The sequence below is a fragment of the Thamnophis sirtalis genome, unplaced genomic scaffold, assembly GCF_051295495.1.
Source record: "Thamnophis sirtalis isolate CommonGarterSnake01/CBP01778 unplaced genomic scaffold, rThaSir2_p1.2 scaffold_3, whole genome shotgun sequence".
Taxonomy (NCBI): Eukaryota; Metazoa; Chordata; class Lepidosauria; order Squamata; family Natricidae; genus Thamnophis; species Thamnophis sirtalis.
This window is the reverse complement of record NW_028261383.1, coordinates 33140584-33157392: the sequence shown is the minus strand read 5'-3', so window position 1 is coordinate 33157392 and position 16809 is coordinate 33140584. Positions and strand designations below refer to the sequence as shown.

Genomic DNA, 16809 nt, shown 5'->3' with positions numbered 1-16809 from the left:
CCATAAGCGTATTTTGTCATATCATATTCTATTAAACCTCGTTACTTAAAGGGATTTAACAAGGATCAACAAAGAATGAGAAATGCCGGTTTTATTTCAATCAGCCTTTTCCAATTACATCATGTAAATTGATGTAGAGCAATTAGAAATTAAAATAAACCGAACTAGAATGAGATCTGAATTTAGATCCCAAAGTGCTAAATCCATTTTGATTAAATTGGATATTTTTATTGCACAAATCCCTTCCAACATTTTCTTATTAAGTCAAGACAAAAGCACAGAACTCTAGCCTGTCCTTCCTTAACATTTAAATAAATTCAACATGGCACACTATCTCCAAGTGAGATAACTTAATTCAATTCTATCACATTTTAAACAATATGTTTTAAATCTGCATTCAAGTTTCCATGTGGGTTAAATCCCCAAGTTTACAGCATATGCTAGTCTATAAATCTGTTTTGCTTCATTCTCATTTGGAGACCTATATTTGGCTCACAAATTTTGAAAGAAAGGGGGAGAAAGGAATTTGAAATGCGATTTCAAATATAGTAACAGCTAACTAAACAAACTTCCATTTGCAAAGAAGAAATTAGAAGGATTTCAAAATGGAAAAAAAAAACTAGCATAAACAAGACCATATCCTTAAAATACAGGCAGGTGTGAGGAGGTCTCTGAATTACAACTTCTGTACCCTTCATCATTGACCATGTCAGCTGGAGCTGCTGTCAGTTGTACTTTAGCATTGTCTAGAGCAGGAGGTCCCAAACTTGGCAACTTTAAGATGTGTGGACTTCAACTCCCAGAATTGCCCAGCCAGAATTGCCCAGCTTGGAAATTCTGGGAATTGGAAGTGCACACATTTTAATTTGCCAAGTGTGGGAACTACTATTCTAGAGGGCCAGATTCACTTCACCCCCCCCCCCCCAGTGTATGGAATGAGCAGCAAACAATACTAAATGGCTTCTACTCTGATCTAAGAAAGCACACCTAAGAAAGGTTATGCTGCTACTTTAGTCAGATCTAGTGACAGAAAACAGGAAGACTTCAATAACTAATACTTCAACAATGCTGCTGGCAATGTTGTCTTACTTCCTATAGACAACATTATCTGTTAACTCAACAGCCATGATTTTGGTCCATTTCCCTTACCAAGGTCTAGTATTGCAATACAGATACTTGTGGTGGATCCACTTGGCTTCATGAGGACTTCCTGCTACTATCCACAGTGGCTTCCCCTGGCATGAGTTTGGGGCCAGATTGTACTTCCCCTTACTCTGCTTCAGAAGAATCCTGGGAACCTGCTGGTTACTTTTGCAAATGGCATTCTTGTAAGGGACTGTGAAAGCATTGGAGTTCTTCGTCATTTCCCAAAAGGCTGAATCACCAAGACTTTGAGCATCCATCATGAGAGGTGAAGATTCTTCAGGAACATGGGCTGACTCTTCCATCTGCCTAATGATCACAGGTTCTGGATCATGGGGATGGCTCAGAGCAGGGTCTTTAAGTCTAAGGGAGAGAAAGATCAGTTATCTAGATAGATCAGGGAAGATTAAAAAAACAGGTAGGTAATTATACAGGTAGGTAAGTATAATTGTGGGTGTCCTGTATAAAACTGCCCCACCAGAGCAGGAAGGTAAGACATGTTGAACATCTCAACTATTAGAGAAGTACATCTTGTGGGAACAAGAAAAAGGGCTCTCTCTGTAGAATATCATTTTCCTGGAGCAGGGGTCAGCAATCTTAAACACTTAAAGAACCATTTGGACCCATTTCCCACAGAAAAGAAAAAACCTGGAACCACAAAACCCTTCCAATGCCTATTAACTGAGCGCCCACAAAACTAGCATATGTAGTTGAATTAAACGTTCTGTTTTCTTCTGAAACTTTTCTTGGATTTATCCATGGTTGGCCTACCGGGGTTGAAAAGCTCAATAAATTGCGTGCCAATGGGTGTCGCACATTGGCAGTTGTGACACATATTTTGAGCGACAGCTGCAGCAGAGGGATGAAAGAGCCACATGCAGCTCCAGAGCAGTGGGTTGCTGACCCTGCCCTGGAGATGGGACGACTGACTCTCATCCTGATATTGTTCTGAAAGGCCCTAAAGACCAGCAGGCTTGAAGATCAGAAATTGATGTGAAACCAATCAAGTGGCTGATTTGATTATATTTGTCATCCGGTGCATGTTGGATTGTGGATTAGTAATGTTGCAAGCTGCCTAGAGTGCACCATGTTTGAACTGAGTGGGTATATAAATTTGTTTAATCAATCAGGTTTATAGCTTTTACAGTGCTTTTCTACCTCAACATCCATCGGCTAAAGTGTATTCGTTTTCTTATTCCCATAGTAGGAACTGCTGAAGGGGAGAAAAATCCAGAAACTGTCATGCAGAACATGAATGAGAGTTGCCCCAGAAGACTGTACAAGAAACAATCGGTTCACATAACAAGGGGACAGATGTTGGTATCGTTTCCTAATGGTAAGAGCTGTTCAGCATGGAACTGCCTGACTTAGGAGGTTGTGAACTCTCCTTCATTGGAGATGTTTAAATAAAAGTTGGGTTGTCCTGATTTGGATGTTATGTTAGTGGATTCCTGAACTGCTTTACAAGAGTACTAATTGGTGTAAATGTAGTTGTAGCTCCACATATTTGGAAGGTACTGAACTGGGTTGGGGAAGGCACTGTAATTTTCCAATTCCGATCCAACTGTCGCTTCATAGTCGGTCTCTTTAGTTCATTTCCCGTTATTTATTATAGTGTTGTGCTTATAGTATCACTGCAGGCTGAGCTATCAGTCAAGCTTTTGGACCTTCCGTGATTCTCTGGAAATGAAGATGAAAAGAACTACAAAGAGAAAGGGAAAGACTTACTTGCTGTCTGGTCTCAGAGTTGCTTTTGGTGAATCAGAGTTATTCGTTATATCCCCTAAAAAAGTAGGTAGAAGCCAGGTTCAGATATCATTTTACGAATGCATGCTAATATATTGTAGGCTCTTTGTTCTGTTCTGAAAAGGCCGTTTAGTGTGCAAAAATTAAAGAATGTTCCAGATGAGATTTTAATTATATACCGTATTTTTCGGAGTATAAGATGCACCAAGATTTTGAAGAGGCAATTTTTTAAAAGAAGTTTTTGCACTCTGCAGACCTCGCGAAAACAGGCCCGTTTTTTTTGTCCAAAAAAAGGGCACGCATAGCCTTTAGGAGGCTTATAGAGTGCTTCTGAGGGCTCCCCCCCCCAAAAAAAAATTGAGCAAAAAACAGCCCGTTTTTCACCGAAAGAAAGGGGCATAGCCTTTAGGAGGCTTATAGAGTGCTCCTGGGAGCTGGTGGGGGGGGCAAAAACAAGCAAAAAACAGCCTGTTTGCTCCTAAAGGCTATGCACGGCCATTTTGGTGAAGGGGGCAGGGTTTCGGGAGGCCAAAAATGCTGTATTCAGTGTATAAGATGCACCCAGATTTTCACCCTCTTTTTTGAGGGAAAAATGTGCATCTTGTACTCCAAAAAATACGGTAATCATTTAATTGTATAATCAATCAGCTGCTTGATGAATGATCAATGGGGAATAGTGTTCTCCCCTCAATGCGTTTGCGGGGTCCGGCTTCAAACTGTAGATTGCATCGTGACTGTCTGTAAGCAGAGGGCATATATCGGCCCAGTATTTGATTTTTTAAAATATAAATGATGCTGTGCTTCAATGTTTAGATGGCTAGAGCCCTAGACATAATGCACTCCTGATACATACTGTAGTCATACATGCAATTGGCCCTTTGAGGACCGCCATAATGCTGATGACGCCCTCCATGTAATTGAGTTTGACACCCCTGGCCTAGATATTGATATTTAAACCTGTCTTTTTAACATATTTTATTGGGTTCTACTAATTTAGTTGAAATGCTAATATGTATTGCTAGTCCGTGGATGATATGCCATATGCTAAATAAATAAATTTGCTGCTTCATTAGAAGGCCAAATCCTGAAAAGGAAACTCAAGTACTTTGGCCACCTAATGAGAAGGAAGGACTCACTGGAGAAGAGCCTGATGCTGGGAAAGATGGAGGGCAAAAAAAGAAGGGGACGACAGAGAATGAAGTGGCTGGATGGAGTCACCGAAGGAATAGGCGTGAGCTTAAATGGACTCTGGGGGATGGTAGAGGACAGGAAGGCCTGGAGGAACGTTGTCCTTGGGGTCGCGATGTGTCAGACACGACTTCGCAACTAACAACAAATCTTCTCCTGCTGTAATCTTTCCATCTTTCCTACTTTTTTCCTTACAGAAAGCTGGTGAGTATCATTAACAATCCTCTGCCTAAGCTGGCCAAACTGGTTTTATGGCAGGAAAACTACAAGCTCAAATACATGCGTTTGAACGCCATTAAATAATCTAACTCGCAAAGTGGACCTTCCACACACAAAGGAAAAGTTTGAAACATTCAAGAGCAATGTTCAGTATCTTGAGAATCCTAAAATCTGCATTTTTGTTTTGAATGAGCATCCAGGATATTGTTTTCTAAATGAGCAGCGACTACTTTAAACACAGGTCAGTGTACCTGTCCCATCTATGTCAGTACAGGTAGTCCTCGACTTACAAACACGATTGAGCTCAAAATTACTGTTGCTAAGTGAAACATTTGTTAAGTGAGCTTTGCCCCATTTTACGACCTTTCTTGCCACAGTTGTTAAGTGATTCCCTGAAGTAACACAGTTTTTAAATGAATCTGGATCGCATGACCCCAGGACACCACAACCATCGTAAATATGAGTCACTTGCCAAGTGTCTGAATTTTGATCATATGACCATGAGCATGTTGTAATAGTGCCCTTGTAACTTTGGTCATTAAATGAACTGTTGTAAGTTGGGGACTACCTGTATTATACGATAGAAGGATAAAGAGCCACATTTTCCACATAGACGTTCCATCTTTCATTCTCAGTTAATGAATCTACTTAACAGAAGATATAATGCTGCCTTGGCTAGATGGACCAAAAAGATGATCCAGAATAAAGAAAATTCTTGTTTTTTAACAAACAGGCAAGCATGATAAACATCTTTACAGGCTTGAGGATACTTTGCAAGTATTTGTTTTAAAGTGAATCCTTTGCAATAGCCAGGGGCAACCTCTGGCCCATGGCCCTAGTCATTGGATGAGTGCATGTTTCATTGAAGTCATTTTGTTGTGGGCGTTTCACGTTTTAGGGATTGTTGTTTTTCCTACCTGTTGTTTGAATGTGGCCCCAGGCAAAATGCAGACTTCACTCCCCAAAGCATTCACATCAGTGCTTTACGTTTTCCCAGACTGTTAGGTAAACGGCTAAGTCTAAATGTGAAAATTTCGGTGGTCCTCGAGTTATGACAGTAAAAAGGAGCCTACTCATCACGGTCGTAACTCATGATGGATATAAAGCAAGTTGTTTGAACCTATTTTGCAACCTTTTTTGTGGCGGGTTATTAAGCAAATGGAGTGGTCATTAAGCAAACCAATGGTTTGCCATAGGTGCAGCTTTGCCCCAAAAATGGAAGTAAATGCCAGTTTTTGGCAAAACCATTGTAAAATGTGGCTATGTGATTGCGGGATACTGCAAACAGCCATAAATGTGGTCCAAGTTACCAAGTAATCCAAAATGCAGTCATGTGATCCAGGCGGAGGAGGACTGAAAGTTGGAATTTCGAACTCAAAGTGGATTGGTCAGAACTTTAAACACTTGCTAAACAACCTTTCTTCTCCCCCCCCCCTACCTCATCAGCTGTCACTCACTTGTTCTTTTCTCTGGCTCTTCTGCACTTTCAGTTGAGTTGTTGAAGCGGCTGTAGGACCACTTCTTAGCTATCAGGCTGTCCTTTTCAGAGCTCCCCCTGGAGGATGGGAGGGGAAAAACAAGCAGGGGGTGGAGATGATGAGGCAAGCAGGAAGCAACGGGTGGGACAGGAGCATCAAGCCAAAATGCAAGAGGACAAAAGATGTGCTGCAGGAGAAAGACGCATGAAATGGAATCAAGACGGTAGGCCACAGCTTCCTTTGCTCAGGAAAGTCTTATGGTATTTTTATACCTCACATCAGCACATCTGAAAACTTCATCCATTAAAAAAAAAACATCGTCCACTAGTACTATCCGTCCATCTAAAAGTACATGTATATTATGCTACAGCCTTGAAAAAGAAGTACCAAAATATGTACCATTAGCACAACAGATGCGGGATATGTCTGGGCATAAGGGAGCAGAGAGAGAATCTCAAGGATTTGGGAAGACTCCTTTTAAGGTTATAACTGTTGGAAGTAGAACCCACCATCATTTTTGGACGCACCATGCAAAGTTAAGAGTGGGGGGAGGGGGCTTGGTGCTCTCTGAACTTGATGGTTTTCTTGCAGACATTTCATTACCCAAACGAGGTGCTAATTAGGGTACTGAAACATCTGCAAGAAAACCATCAAGCCAGGGGTGAAAACCAGCAGGTTCTAACAGGTTCTGGAGAACCTGCAGCGGAAATTTTTAGTAGTTTGGAGAACCGGCAAATGCCACCTCTAGCTGGCCCCAGAGTGGGGTGGGAATGGAGATTTTGCAGTATCCTTCCCCTGCCACACCCACCACGCCACACCACTCCCACCAAGCCATGCCCACAGAACGGGTAGTAAAAAAAAATTGAATTTCACCATTGCATCAAGCTCAGAGAGTACCAAGTACCTCTCATTTCAACCAGAAATATGCTCCTTTAAAGAATCATTGGGGAAGACCCTGGTGCTTTGAAAATCAAAAGTGATTGGAAAAAGACACTGACAGCAGACAAGGTGTGAGGTAACTCTTGTTCATGACAAAGCCATCAGCTAACAAGAACCTTACGAAGCAGTTACAACAGACAATCCTGGCAAAATGATATCACAAAGAACGAGGAGTGACTGAGCATCATCGGTCTCACATCGGTCGGTCAACCCAGGCTGATACTAGGTATTGTAGACTTCTGTTAACCCAATGCAGGTAGTCCTTGCTTACTGAAAGTAACTGGGATCAGGAACTCCGTTGCTAAGCAAGCAGTCGTAAGACACATCATGCAAGTGCACCAACTAATGATGGCAGTTCCACCAATCTCACTTGCTACTGTTAAGGCAAACTCTTAGCAGCATCCCACGGTCACATGATCATCATTTGCAACCTCATCCTGGCTTTCCCATTGACGTTGCTTATTGTGGAAGCCAGCAGTGAAGGTTGCAAATGGTAACCCATGTGACTGTGGAATCTTATGAAGTTGTAACTGGTTGCAAAGTGCCTTAATTGTGATCATTGTGGGGAGAACAATAACACTTAGACTTACATACCGCTTTACAGTGCTCTACAGCCCTCTCTAAGTGGTTTACACATTGCCCCCAAAACCTGGGTCCTCATTTTACCCACCTCGGAAAGATGGAAGGCTGAGTCAACCTTGAGCCTATTGAGATTTGAACTGCCAAATCATAGGCAGCCAGCAGTTAGCAGAAGTAGCCTGCAGTACTGCACTCTAACCACTGTGCCACTGTGGCTCATGCTGCAAGAGCCACAACTGTAAGAATCTTAGAGGCCCAGCAGGTATTTTGCTTGCAGCAAGCTACAAGTCAGCTGATTAGCTGGAAAATTTCTAGTGTTTTATGGGACTACAACTATATGTAAGGTGGTTGTTTTTTGCTTTTTCACTGATAAGTAGGGTGAAAACTGTCATGAATAGGCACAAAGGCTATTAACCCTTACCTACACACACAAACACAAACACCACTTAATGTCCACCGCCCTACTTCAGGTGGCTTTACCTGCTGTGCTTACAGCTAAAAAAAGGCCTAATTCTGCTCCACAGGTTTAATCCATGACACCTTCAATCCAAACATTGGGAAAGTGAACTCTACCACTGTTGACTACAATGACTGGAAGGAAGGTAGCGGTAATCCAATTCAATGGAAGGGGAAATATCTAAGTAATGGACTAAAATCTCAGGATTCATTACCATGTACTTCCCTTCTGTATTCTGAATCTGTCATACATAACAATCTATTTTTACCAGTACAGCAGATTATAAGGTAGCATTTTATAAATCGAATGCTTCTGCTTACAAAAATGCATACTGCATATCCCCGATTGCAGTGCAAACAATTCCTGAGGCTCTATTTTTTTTTCTACCCAAAATTGCCTTGCCGCGGAGAAAGAATGCAAGATATCAGGAGATAAATTAGAGTCACATCTTAATCTGTTTCTTCCCCCACTTTTCCCCCTTTCATACTATATCTCTTCAATCATTCTGAGTGAAGGTATCTAATGAGTGATTAGAACATCTCAGTTTTAAGAGCGACTTTTGTGGTTTTGGGCACAACGAGCCCTATGGCGCCGGGGTTAGAGTGCAATATTGTAGGTGTTAGTAATATAATCTAACAGTTGGGTTGGCAATATATAAATCATGTAACAATGTTGTACCTGTTTCTTTAACTCATACTGTAAAATGTGAGTGATTGCTCTTTTCCTCAATCGGCCATAAGAGGGAGCCAGAATGACAGTTCTCTTTTTGTTAGATGCTGGGCTGATCTGATCTGAGTGTTTTGGAAGCTGGCTGTTAGAAAGTGCCGTGAGCTATTGTAAGCTTTGCAACTGCTAGCAAACTTTGAATACTGAACTGATTATATGATACTGGACTATGTTATTTGGATTATCCCTTAACTGAAAGACATTGATGACTGACTGTCTTATCTGTGTATGACTTGGACTGTTTGATGGACTCTGATACCTCTATTTCCACGAAAGTAAAAGCCTATTTAAACTGCAGTGTCTCTGTATGCTGGTTTGTTGTGTTCTCCAACACAACTCTCACAATGCTTCACTGAACGTACTTGCTCTCCCAACGGGGAGCTTACCTAACAGTAGGCAAACTCTGCCCACAGCCTGGAGTTTGATCCTAATAGGGCGCAAGGTTGAATTATGTTTCTATCTGTCCGAGGTTAGTAAAATGAGGGCCAAGTTTGTTGGGGGCAATAAGCAAACAATACTGACATTGTAAACCTCCCACAGAGGATTGTAAAGTGCTATGGGGGCAGGAGCAGCATATAAGCCTAAATGCTATTGGCATTGCAATATCTGTAGCTCTGGTGTAGGATGAGGATTCGTTCTCTAAGCTGGTGGGTTGGTTTCCGTTTTGTTACCAGGCTAGGGAACATCTTCAGTAGAGTTTAGGGGATGCCCTAAGTCAGTGATGGCGAACCTTTTTCTTACGGCGGCATGCCAAAATTGTGCCCGTGCGTACTATCGTGCATGCGGGTGCATCCATTCAAATCTCCCCACCTCCGTGCATGCACGTGTGACCCCCCCCCCATGCTTGTGTGCGACCTCCCCCCCACGCATGTGTGCATGAACTGCTCCCCAGCCTCCAGAGGCTTTCCTGAAGCCTGGGGAGGGCGAAAACCGCCTCTGCCGGCCTCCCAAAAGCCCTCCAGAAGCTAGACATGGATTGTTTCTGAACTTCCGGTTGGGTCGTTGGGGGCATTTTTCGCCCTCCCAAGGCTTTGGGAATGGCTCCGGAGGCTGGGAAGGGCAAAATACAGCCCCAACAGGCCAACCGGAAGTTCGTTCCCGAAGCTCGTTCCCGAAGGCTGGGGAGGGCAAAAATGGCCTCCTCTGAACTTCTGGAAGGGTGAAAAATCAGCTGACAGCTGATGTGCCACCAAATATGGCTCTGTGTGCCACCTGTGGCACATGCGCCATAGGTTCACCATCACTGCCCTAAGCTTTTGGCATTGCTAGCAATTTCTTGAGTTTGCCTTCCTGTAGTGTCCCAAGAGATCTCCATCTGTGTTTGTCCTTCCGTGACTCTGCAACAAGTGTTACACAAAAGACCATCCCAAGGGGGCGCATTTTATAAGAAAGCAAACCCAGAAAGGTTGCTGATGACCACCGAACAATACAAAGCTTCTAATGGTCCATCTCCTCCAATTCTTCAATGGGCCCGTGTTCATGTGTTGGAAGGGTGGGCCTCGGAGAAGTGGGCCACAGAAGTATAGCAACCGTTTACCCCAGAAGATAATTGACAAAAAAAATACAAAGCCACACGTTGTAATGTTTAAAAAAATCCAAACTTTTATTATTATTGAAATGTAAACAAAAGTTCATTATTTGTTCATGCCACACACTGAACAGCCGAAGGCAAGTCAGGATCTTGGCTGTTTTGATCAGAAGGGATGGGGGACCAAGAAGGTAGAGTGGAAAACAAAAGGCTGCTGGAAAACTGCTGGACCAAAAGGGGGGAAGGGGAAGCGTGAGAGAGAGAAAGAGTTCTCCACAAATGAACAGAGTTGACATCCAATACAGCCTTCCCACATGGGGAATCATGGGAACTGGGTTAACACCTGTGGGGGTGTTGGGGAACCTCAGCCTATGATGTTCTATAAAGAAGCTTTCCTTCTCAAGGGGCTGCGAGGTTGGCTTCCAAGCTTCTTCCATCGGGAAAATGGAAGGCAGGAGAAATGCAATACTGGATCAAATGGGTTTGTTGGAGGGCCCAGTTAGATGCTTTGAAAATGGAGAAACCAGCAAGGTTTCAACAGCAGCTTTCTCGTTGTGCTTCGTTCTCAGCACCAAGTCTTCTGACTTTTGAGTATCGTACCCTGTCCTTGGCGGACTAGTTCTCCGGGTTTCTAGTATAGAACAGGGGTGTCAAACACATGGCGTCATGTTGTCATGTGACATATCACGACTCCCTCCCCTTCGCTAAACCAGGGGTGGGCGTGGCCACCACATGACACATCCGGCCTGCGGGCAGCAAGTTTGACACCCCTGGTATAGATGGCGAAGCTCAGTCTCACTCAGGTGCCTGATCTCAGAGGAAGTGATGGTCAATTCAAAAGGAGGGGGAGGCGGCGGCATTTGGCTTCAGATTAATCATTCAGAGCCCCCAGGATTTTGTTAAATAAGTAGCGGGAGCAAATATATTGGCATTGGGGCAATAAACAGGCCTAAAAATGAACTCTGGTGAAAAAAAATATCTGAAGATGTAAGAACACAGAGAACAAATTAGTACTGTTCAAAGGCAAGAAGGATTTTACTATCCTGATTTCAAATCAGTTACTTTTTTAGTCTAACCTTTCCCCAAACTGCTTGGAAAGATCCCAGAGCACAGATCTCCCAGCTTGTTTCATCCTTGCAGGATGAGGAAAACTGGCTAACGGAGAAATAACTTGATCCAGGTTATCCAACAGGCACCATAACTGAAAGGGAATTCAGCCTAAATCTTCTCCCATCCTGTTACCAATATCCCCCCCTCCCCCCCAATATTCCTAACTGGTTCCATAATGCAATTCTTTTCAAACCTTTTGTTCTTCAGAATCTCAAGCCAACACAACTACTCTCACAATCTAACACATCCTGATGTGTTAGTTGGCGTCTTGGTTGTTCTTCCACCTGACACCATCTGGCCTTAGACTACAGTGGCCACTGCAGTAGTCCTAGCTGGCACAGCAAACACATCTGTGGAATTATACAACTGGACAGGATAGGGAGGGTTAGTACAAGTACCAACCACACAGAGAAAGCTAACCATTTGTTAGACTAATTTTTCCTCCCCTGGCACAGTGTTTGAATGAACTTGGCACACATTTGCTTCCCCGCTTTCCTTTCCTTATAACAGAACATTTGATTATAATATAACAATTCTGTTTTCCGCACCTGACTCCTAACAGCTTCCTCTTGACACTGCCTACCAATTCTCCCTTCCGTATTTAGAAATCTGGACTCTTAATCTCTGTTCCTAATTTTTCATTTCCTTCTCCGAATTCCCAAAATCTCTTTCCATTTTCAGATCTGAAAATGACGCTCAGCGTTTCAGCTTCTCCTGCTTTTGAGGAGCATGGCAACTGTTCTAGGTTGAAAACACCAAACACATCCTTTTGACCTACAAAGCAAACACCTCAACCGTGTTGGGGCTGACCAAAGGGCAATAACCTATCACAGGCAGAATAACATTGAAAAGACAACATATAAGCACAAGCAACTGACCACACAACAGAGAAAGTCAAAGAAAATGGCACTGGGCTGAAACAGCAAAGGATTTAGCACTTGTATTTCCTCCTGGAGTTTATGGATTAGATTACTGGCTAAGGCTTCATTCTGTACAAGCTATAATAGGATCCACATGGTTCAAAGCTTACCTTTTACAGGTAGTACTTGACTTACGACATTTTGTTTGGTGACCATTTCAAGTTACAATGGCACTGAAAAAAGTGGCATGATTGTTTTTCACTTACAACCTTTGCAGCATCCCCATGGTCACCTGATCAAAATTTGATCGCTTGGCAACGGGCTCATATTTATGATGGTTGCAGAGTCCCAGGGTCACAAGCTAAGTCAATGGAAAACCCAGATTTACTTTACAACCGTGTTACTAACTTAACAGCTGCAGTGATTCACTTAACAACTGAAGCAATAAAAGTCACCAAATGGAGCAAAACTTGCATCGTTCCGTATCTCAGTTAGCAATGGAAGTTTTGGGGTTAATTGTGGTCATAAGTCGAGAACTACCTGTGTTCTATCATTCTTCCCAAGCCGTGGCAACTTCAGTGGCACGTGAAAGGAAATACGCACGTTAAGCTTCCAACAAGCTTAACATGCACTGTTAAATCCACCGTGTTTCCCCGAAATAAGACAGGGTCTTATTTTCTTTTGACCCCCAAAACAAGCATTTGGCCTTATTTTCGGGGAGGTCTTGTTTTTGAAGGGCAAGAGGTGGCGAGCATGGTCACCTCATGGCTGCTGTTGTGTTGCAATATTTTTGGGGAGGGCTTAATTTGGGGGGAGGACTTATTTTAGCGCATGTGCTCAAAAGCTCGATTGGGCTTATTATCTGGGGTCTTATTTTCAAGAGAACAGGGTGATAGAATTGCAAATTAAAGCAAAAATTCCGGCCTTCTGGGACCACCATAATGTTGTTGTTATTGTTATTAGTTTTACCCCCTTTTTAACATACTTCAGTCAACTCAAGGCAGCGAGCATACCCTCTTGCCTATTTTATTCACAACAACCCTGTGACGTGGGTTGGGCTGAAAGAGGACGACCAGCCCAAAATCACCTAGCCGATTTTCATGCCTAAGGGAAAACTAAAATTCACATTCCCCCGACTTTTAGGTCAACACCTTTACCACTACCCCAAACTGACTCTCTAAGTCATCTCCAAGTGACCAAGTCATCGCCCAGAATTACGGAAGGAATGTTTGACTCTACTGACCTTTGGTGATGCATTGGTTAGAGTGCAGTACTGCAGGCTACTTTTGCTGACTGCTGGCTAACTGCAATTTGCTAGTTCAAAACTCACCAGCTCAAGGTTGATTCAGCCTTCCATCCTTCTGAGGTGGGTAAAATGAGGACCCAGATTGTTGGGGGCAATAGGCTGACTCTGTAAACCACTTAGAGAGCGCTGTAAAAGCACTGTAAAGCGGTATATAAGTCTAAGTGCTATTGCTATTGCTACTCTGCAAAGGTTTTTGCACGACTCTCAAAGAAATGGATCTATATTCAAAACAAAAGCGAAGGTAGTAAATAATTAGATTCATGGGCCTGTAACTTCCATCAACAAAAGGGTCATACCTGACTACATGGGTCATGAAGGGACAAATTACCTAAGTAAGAGCCTCATTTTGTGAGGTGGGTGTTAAGAGGAGAACATGATACCTTAGTTCCCTTAAAGTACTCACGTGGTCCTCAGCTTCCTCTAATCCCAGCAAAATGCCCAAAGGGTCAAATTCTTTGGCTCCCCCAATCTGGAAGGCTCTGGGGCCAAAGGAATGACCTGTACACAAACCACAGTTATGCAACCCTGTCATAGATTTCATGTCAGTTTTAGTAAATCCTATTTTGGCTCCTCTCTCTTTCCCATCTCCTATTACAACAAAGGAAGCCTCCCTAAATACTGATGTGAAGAACAGCGCAGTATTTCTGAACCTCAGCAATTTTTAAATTGTATGGATTTCAACTCCCACAGCTCTCCACCAGAATTATGGGAGTTGTAGTCCTCACAGCTTAAAGTTGCCGAGGTTGAGAAGCACTGCTCTAGTTGAAGAGGAGCCTTCCTAAGCTCCTAGGCCAGGAGTCAGCAACCTGCGGCTCTGCAGCCACATGTGGCTCTTTCATCCCTCTACTGCGGCTTCCTGTTGCCGATCGGCTCTACAATTGATAGGGCTTTCGGTTAGGACAAGTAGAGGAAAAAGGATGCCGTGCTAGGAGGAGACTCTATGGTGGGAGAACCGGACTTCTGGTCAGCTCCAGAATTGAACGGGGAGCTTCCATTTAGGACCCTTTTTGGTCTTTGAGTGTTTAAGATTGCTGACCCCTGCCCTAGGCCATCTAGTTAAATGTATCTAATCTCGAGAATTGCTGGCTATCAACGTAGTAACTCAAGAAAATGGACTTGCTCTAGAGTGTTTCATGTACTTCCTCTTCCTCTCACTTCCATCCCATCCCTACAGTGGGGCAAAAAAGTATTTAGTCAGCCACCAATTGTGCAAGTTCTCCCACTTAAAAAGATGAGAGAGGCCTGTAATTGACATCATAGGTAGACCTCAACTATGAGAGACAAAATGAGAAAACAAATCCAGACAATCACGTTGTCTGATTTGGAAAGAATTTATTTGCAAATTATGGTGGAAAATAAGTATTTGGTCACCTACAAACAAGCAAGATTTCTGGCTCTCACAGACCTGTAACTTCTTCTTTAAGAGGCTCCTCTGTCCTCCACTCATTACCTGTATTAATGGCACCTGTTTGAACTTGTTAGCAGTATAAAAGACACCTGTCCACAACCTCAAACAGTCACACTCCAAACTCCACTATGGTGAAGACCAAAGAGCTGTCGAAGGACACCAGAAACAAAATTGTAGACCTGCACAAGGCTGGGAAGACTGAATCTGCAATAGGCAAGCAGCTTGGTGTGAAGAAATCAACTGTGGGAGCAATAATTAGAAAATGGAAGACATACAAGACCACTGATAATCTCCCTTGTTCTGGGGCTCCACACAAGATCTCACCCCGTGGGTTACCACATGGGGGGACCTAGTGAATGACCTGCAAAGAGCTTGGAAATATGTAACAAAGGCTACCATCAGTAACACACTATGCTGCCAGGGACTCAGATCCTGCAGTGCCAGACGTGTCCCCCTGCTTAAGCCAGTACACGTCCGGGCCCGTCTGAAGTTTGCTAGAGAGCATTTGGATGATCCAGAAGAGGATTGGGAGAATGTCATATGGTCAGATGAAACCAAAGTAGAACTGTTTGGTAGAAACACAACTTGTCTGTTTGGAGGAGAGAGAATGCTGAGTTGCATCCAAAGGACACCATACCTACTGTGAAGCATGGTGGTGGCAACATCATGCTTTGGGGCTGTTTTTCTGCAAAGGGACCAGGACGATTGATCCTTGTACAGGAAATAATGAATGGGGCCATGTATCGTGAGATTTTAAGAGCAAACCTCTTCCATCAGCAAGGGCATTGAAGATGAAACGTGGCTGGGTCTTTCAGCAGGACAATGATCCCAAACACACCGCCTGGGCAATGAAGGAGTGGCTTCATAAGAAGCATTTCAATGTCCTGGAGTGGCCTAGCCAGTCTCCAGATCTCAACCCCATAGAAAATCTGTGATTCCGTGTTGCCCAGCGACAGCCCCAAAACATCACTGTTCTAGAGATCTGCATGGAGGAATGGGCCAACATACCAGCAACAGTGTGTGCCAACCTTGTGAAGACTTACAGAAAACATTTGACCTCTGTCATTGCCAACAAAGGATATATAACAAAGTATTGAGATGAACTTTTGATATTGACCAAATACTTATTTTCCACCATAATTTGCAAAAAAAATTCTTTCCAAATCAGACAATGTGATTGTCTGGATTTGTTTTCTCATTTTGTCTCTCATAGTTGAGGTCTACCTATGATGTCAATTACAGGCCTCTCTCATCTTTTTAAGTGGGAGAACTTGCACAATTGGTGGCTGACTAAATACTTTTTTGCCCCACTGTATGTTGCCACTGGCACATTCTGGATCCCAGGAGAGCCTTAGTATGTATTTCAATGCAGCCCTCCTAACTCTGACCCTCCTAGCATTGGATCAGAACTGAGAGATCTATTTTGGCTTTCCAACTATATCCAGCCTATGTTAAGTATTACATTGCAATGGCACTGATTTTTAATGATTCTTGCAGCGTTTGGCAGGTTTAAAAAACAGAGTTCGCATGTGGCTTGTGAGGAATCAAGGCTGCCCATTCAGACCTTGGCACATGCTTGGTCTTTCCACCAGATCCTAAGATAATGACCATGATTTATTATCACCATTAGTCTTTTAAAATGACAGAGAACTCAATGGTAAATTTTGGTACCAAAATCCAATGTACCAAGTCCAAGAGAAAGCCTTACAGTACTTAAATACAACCAGGTTTTATAATAAATAGTAAACTTTGCTGCAGAGCTAATGAAAAGAGTAAACTTCTGCTTCTTTCTTAAAAAAAGACTACCAGCCACGTGCTTTAACTCAGCCCTATTTAAAGGGTTCAAAGGTACTTTCAAGACCGACCAAGACAAGCTTGTCAAAGAATATTTCTCATTAGATTACATGTAATCTCAATATGTGTGTTTGAAAGTGAGTGAGACGGGGAGAAAGAGAATAATATGATTATAGGGAAAGACAGTATCTAGCAGTTTTTCTTTCCCTTGGTCAGGAACTGTGTATCTAAATTTAAAGTAAATTTAAACTGACAGCTGAACACTGTCCTCTTATACATGGGTTTTTTTCTCATTTCCATGGTTCATTTCTGAATCCGAGATCCTATG

General features: G+C 42.9%; 1 protein-coding gene across 1 annotated transcript in view; it reads right to left on the bottom strand.

The window, feature by feature from the left end:
- Positions 1 to 903: 903 nt before the first annotated feature.
- ATAT1 (alpha tubulin acetyltransferase 1) overlaps positions 904 to 16809 on the bottom strand; it is a 37042-nt gene continuing 21136 nt past the window's right edge. Inside the window, exons 10-12 of the mRNA XM_014067916.2 lie at positions 5754 to 5851; positions 2872 to 2926; positions 904 to 1506 (exon numbers count right to left, since the gene is read on the bottom strand). Coding sequence (XP_013923391.2) covers positions 1146 to 1506; positions 2872 to 2926; positions 5754 to 5851 — 514 coding nt within the window. The 3' untranslated portion in view covers positions 904 to 1145. The remainder of the gene's footprint in view (positions 1507 to 2871; positions 2927 to 5753; positions 5852 to 16809) is intronic.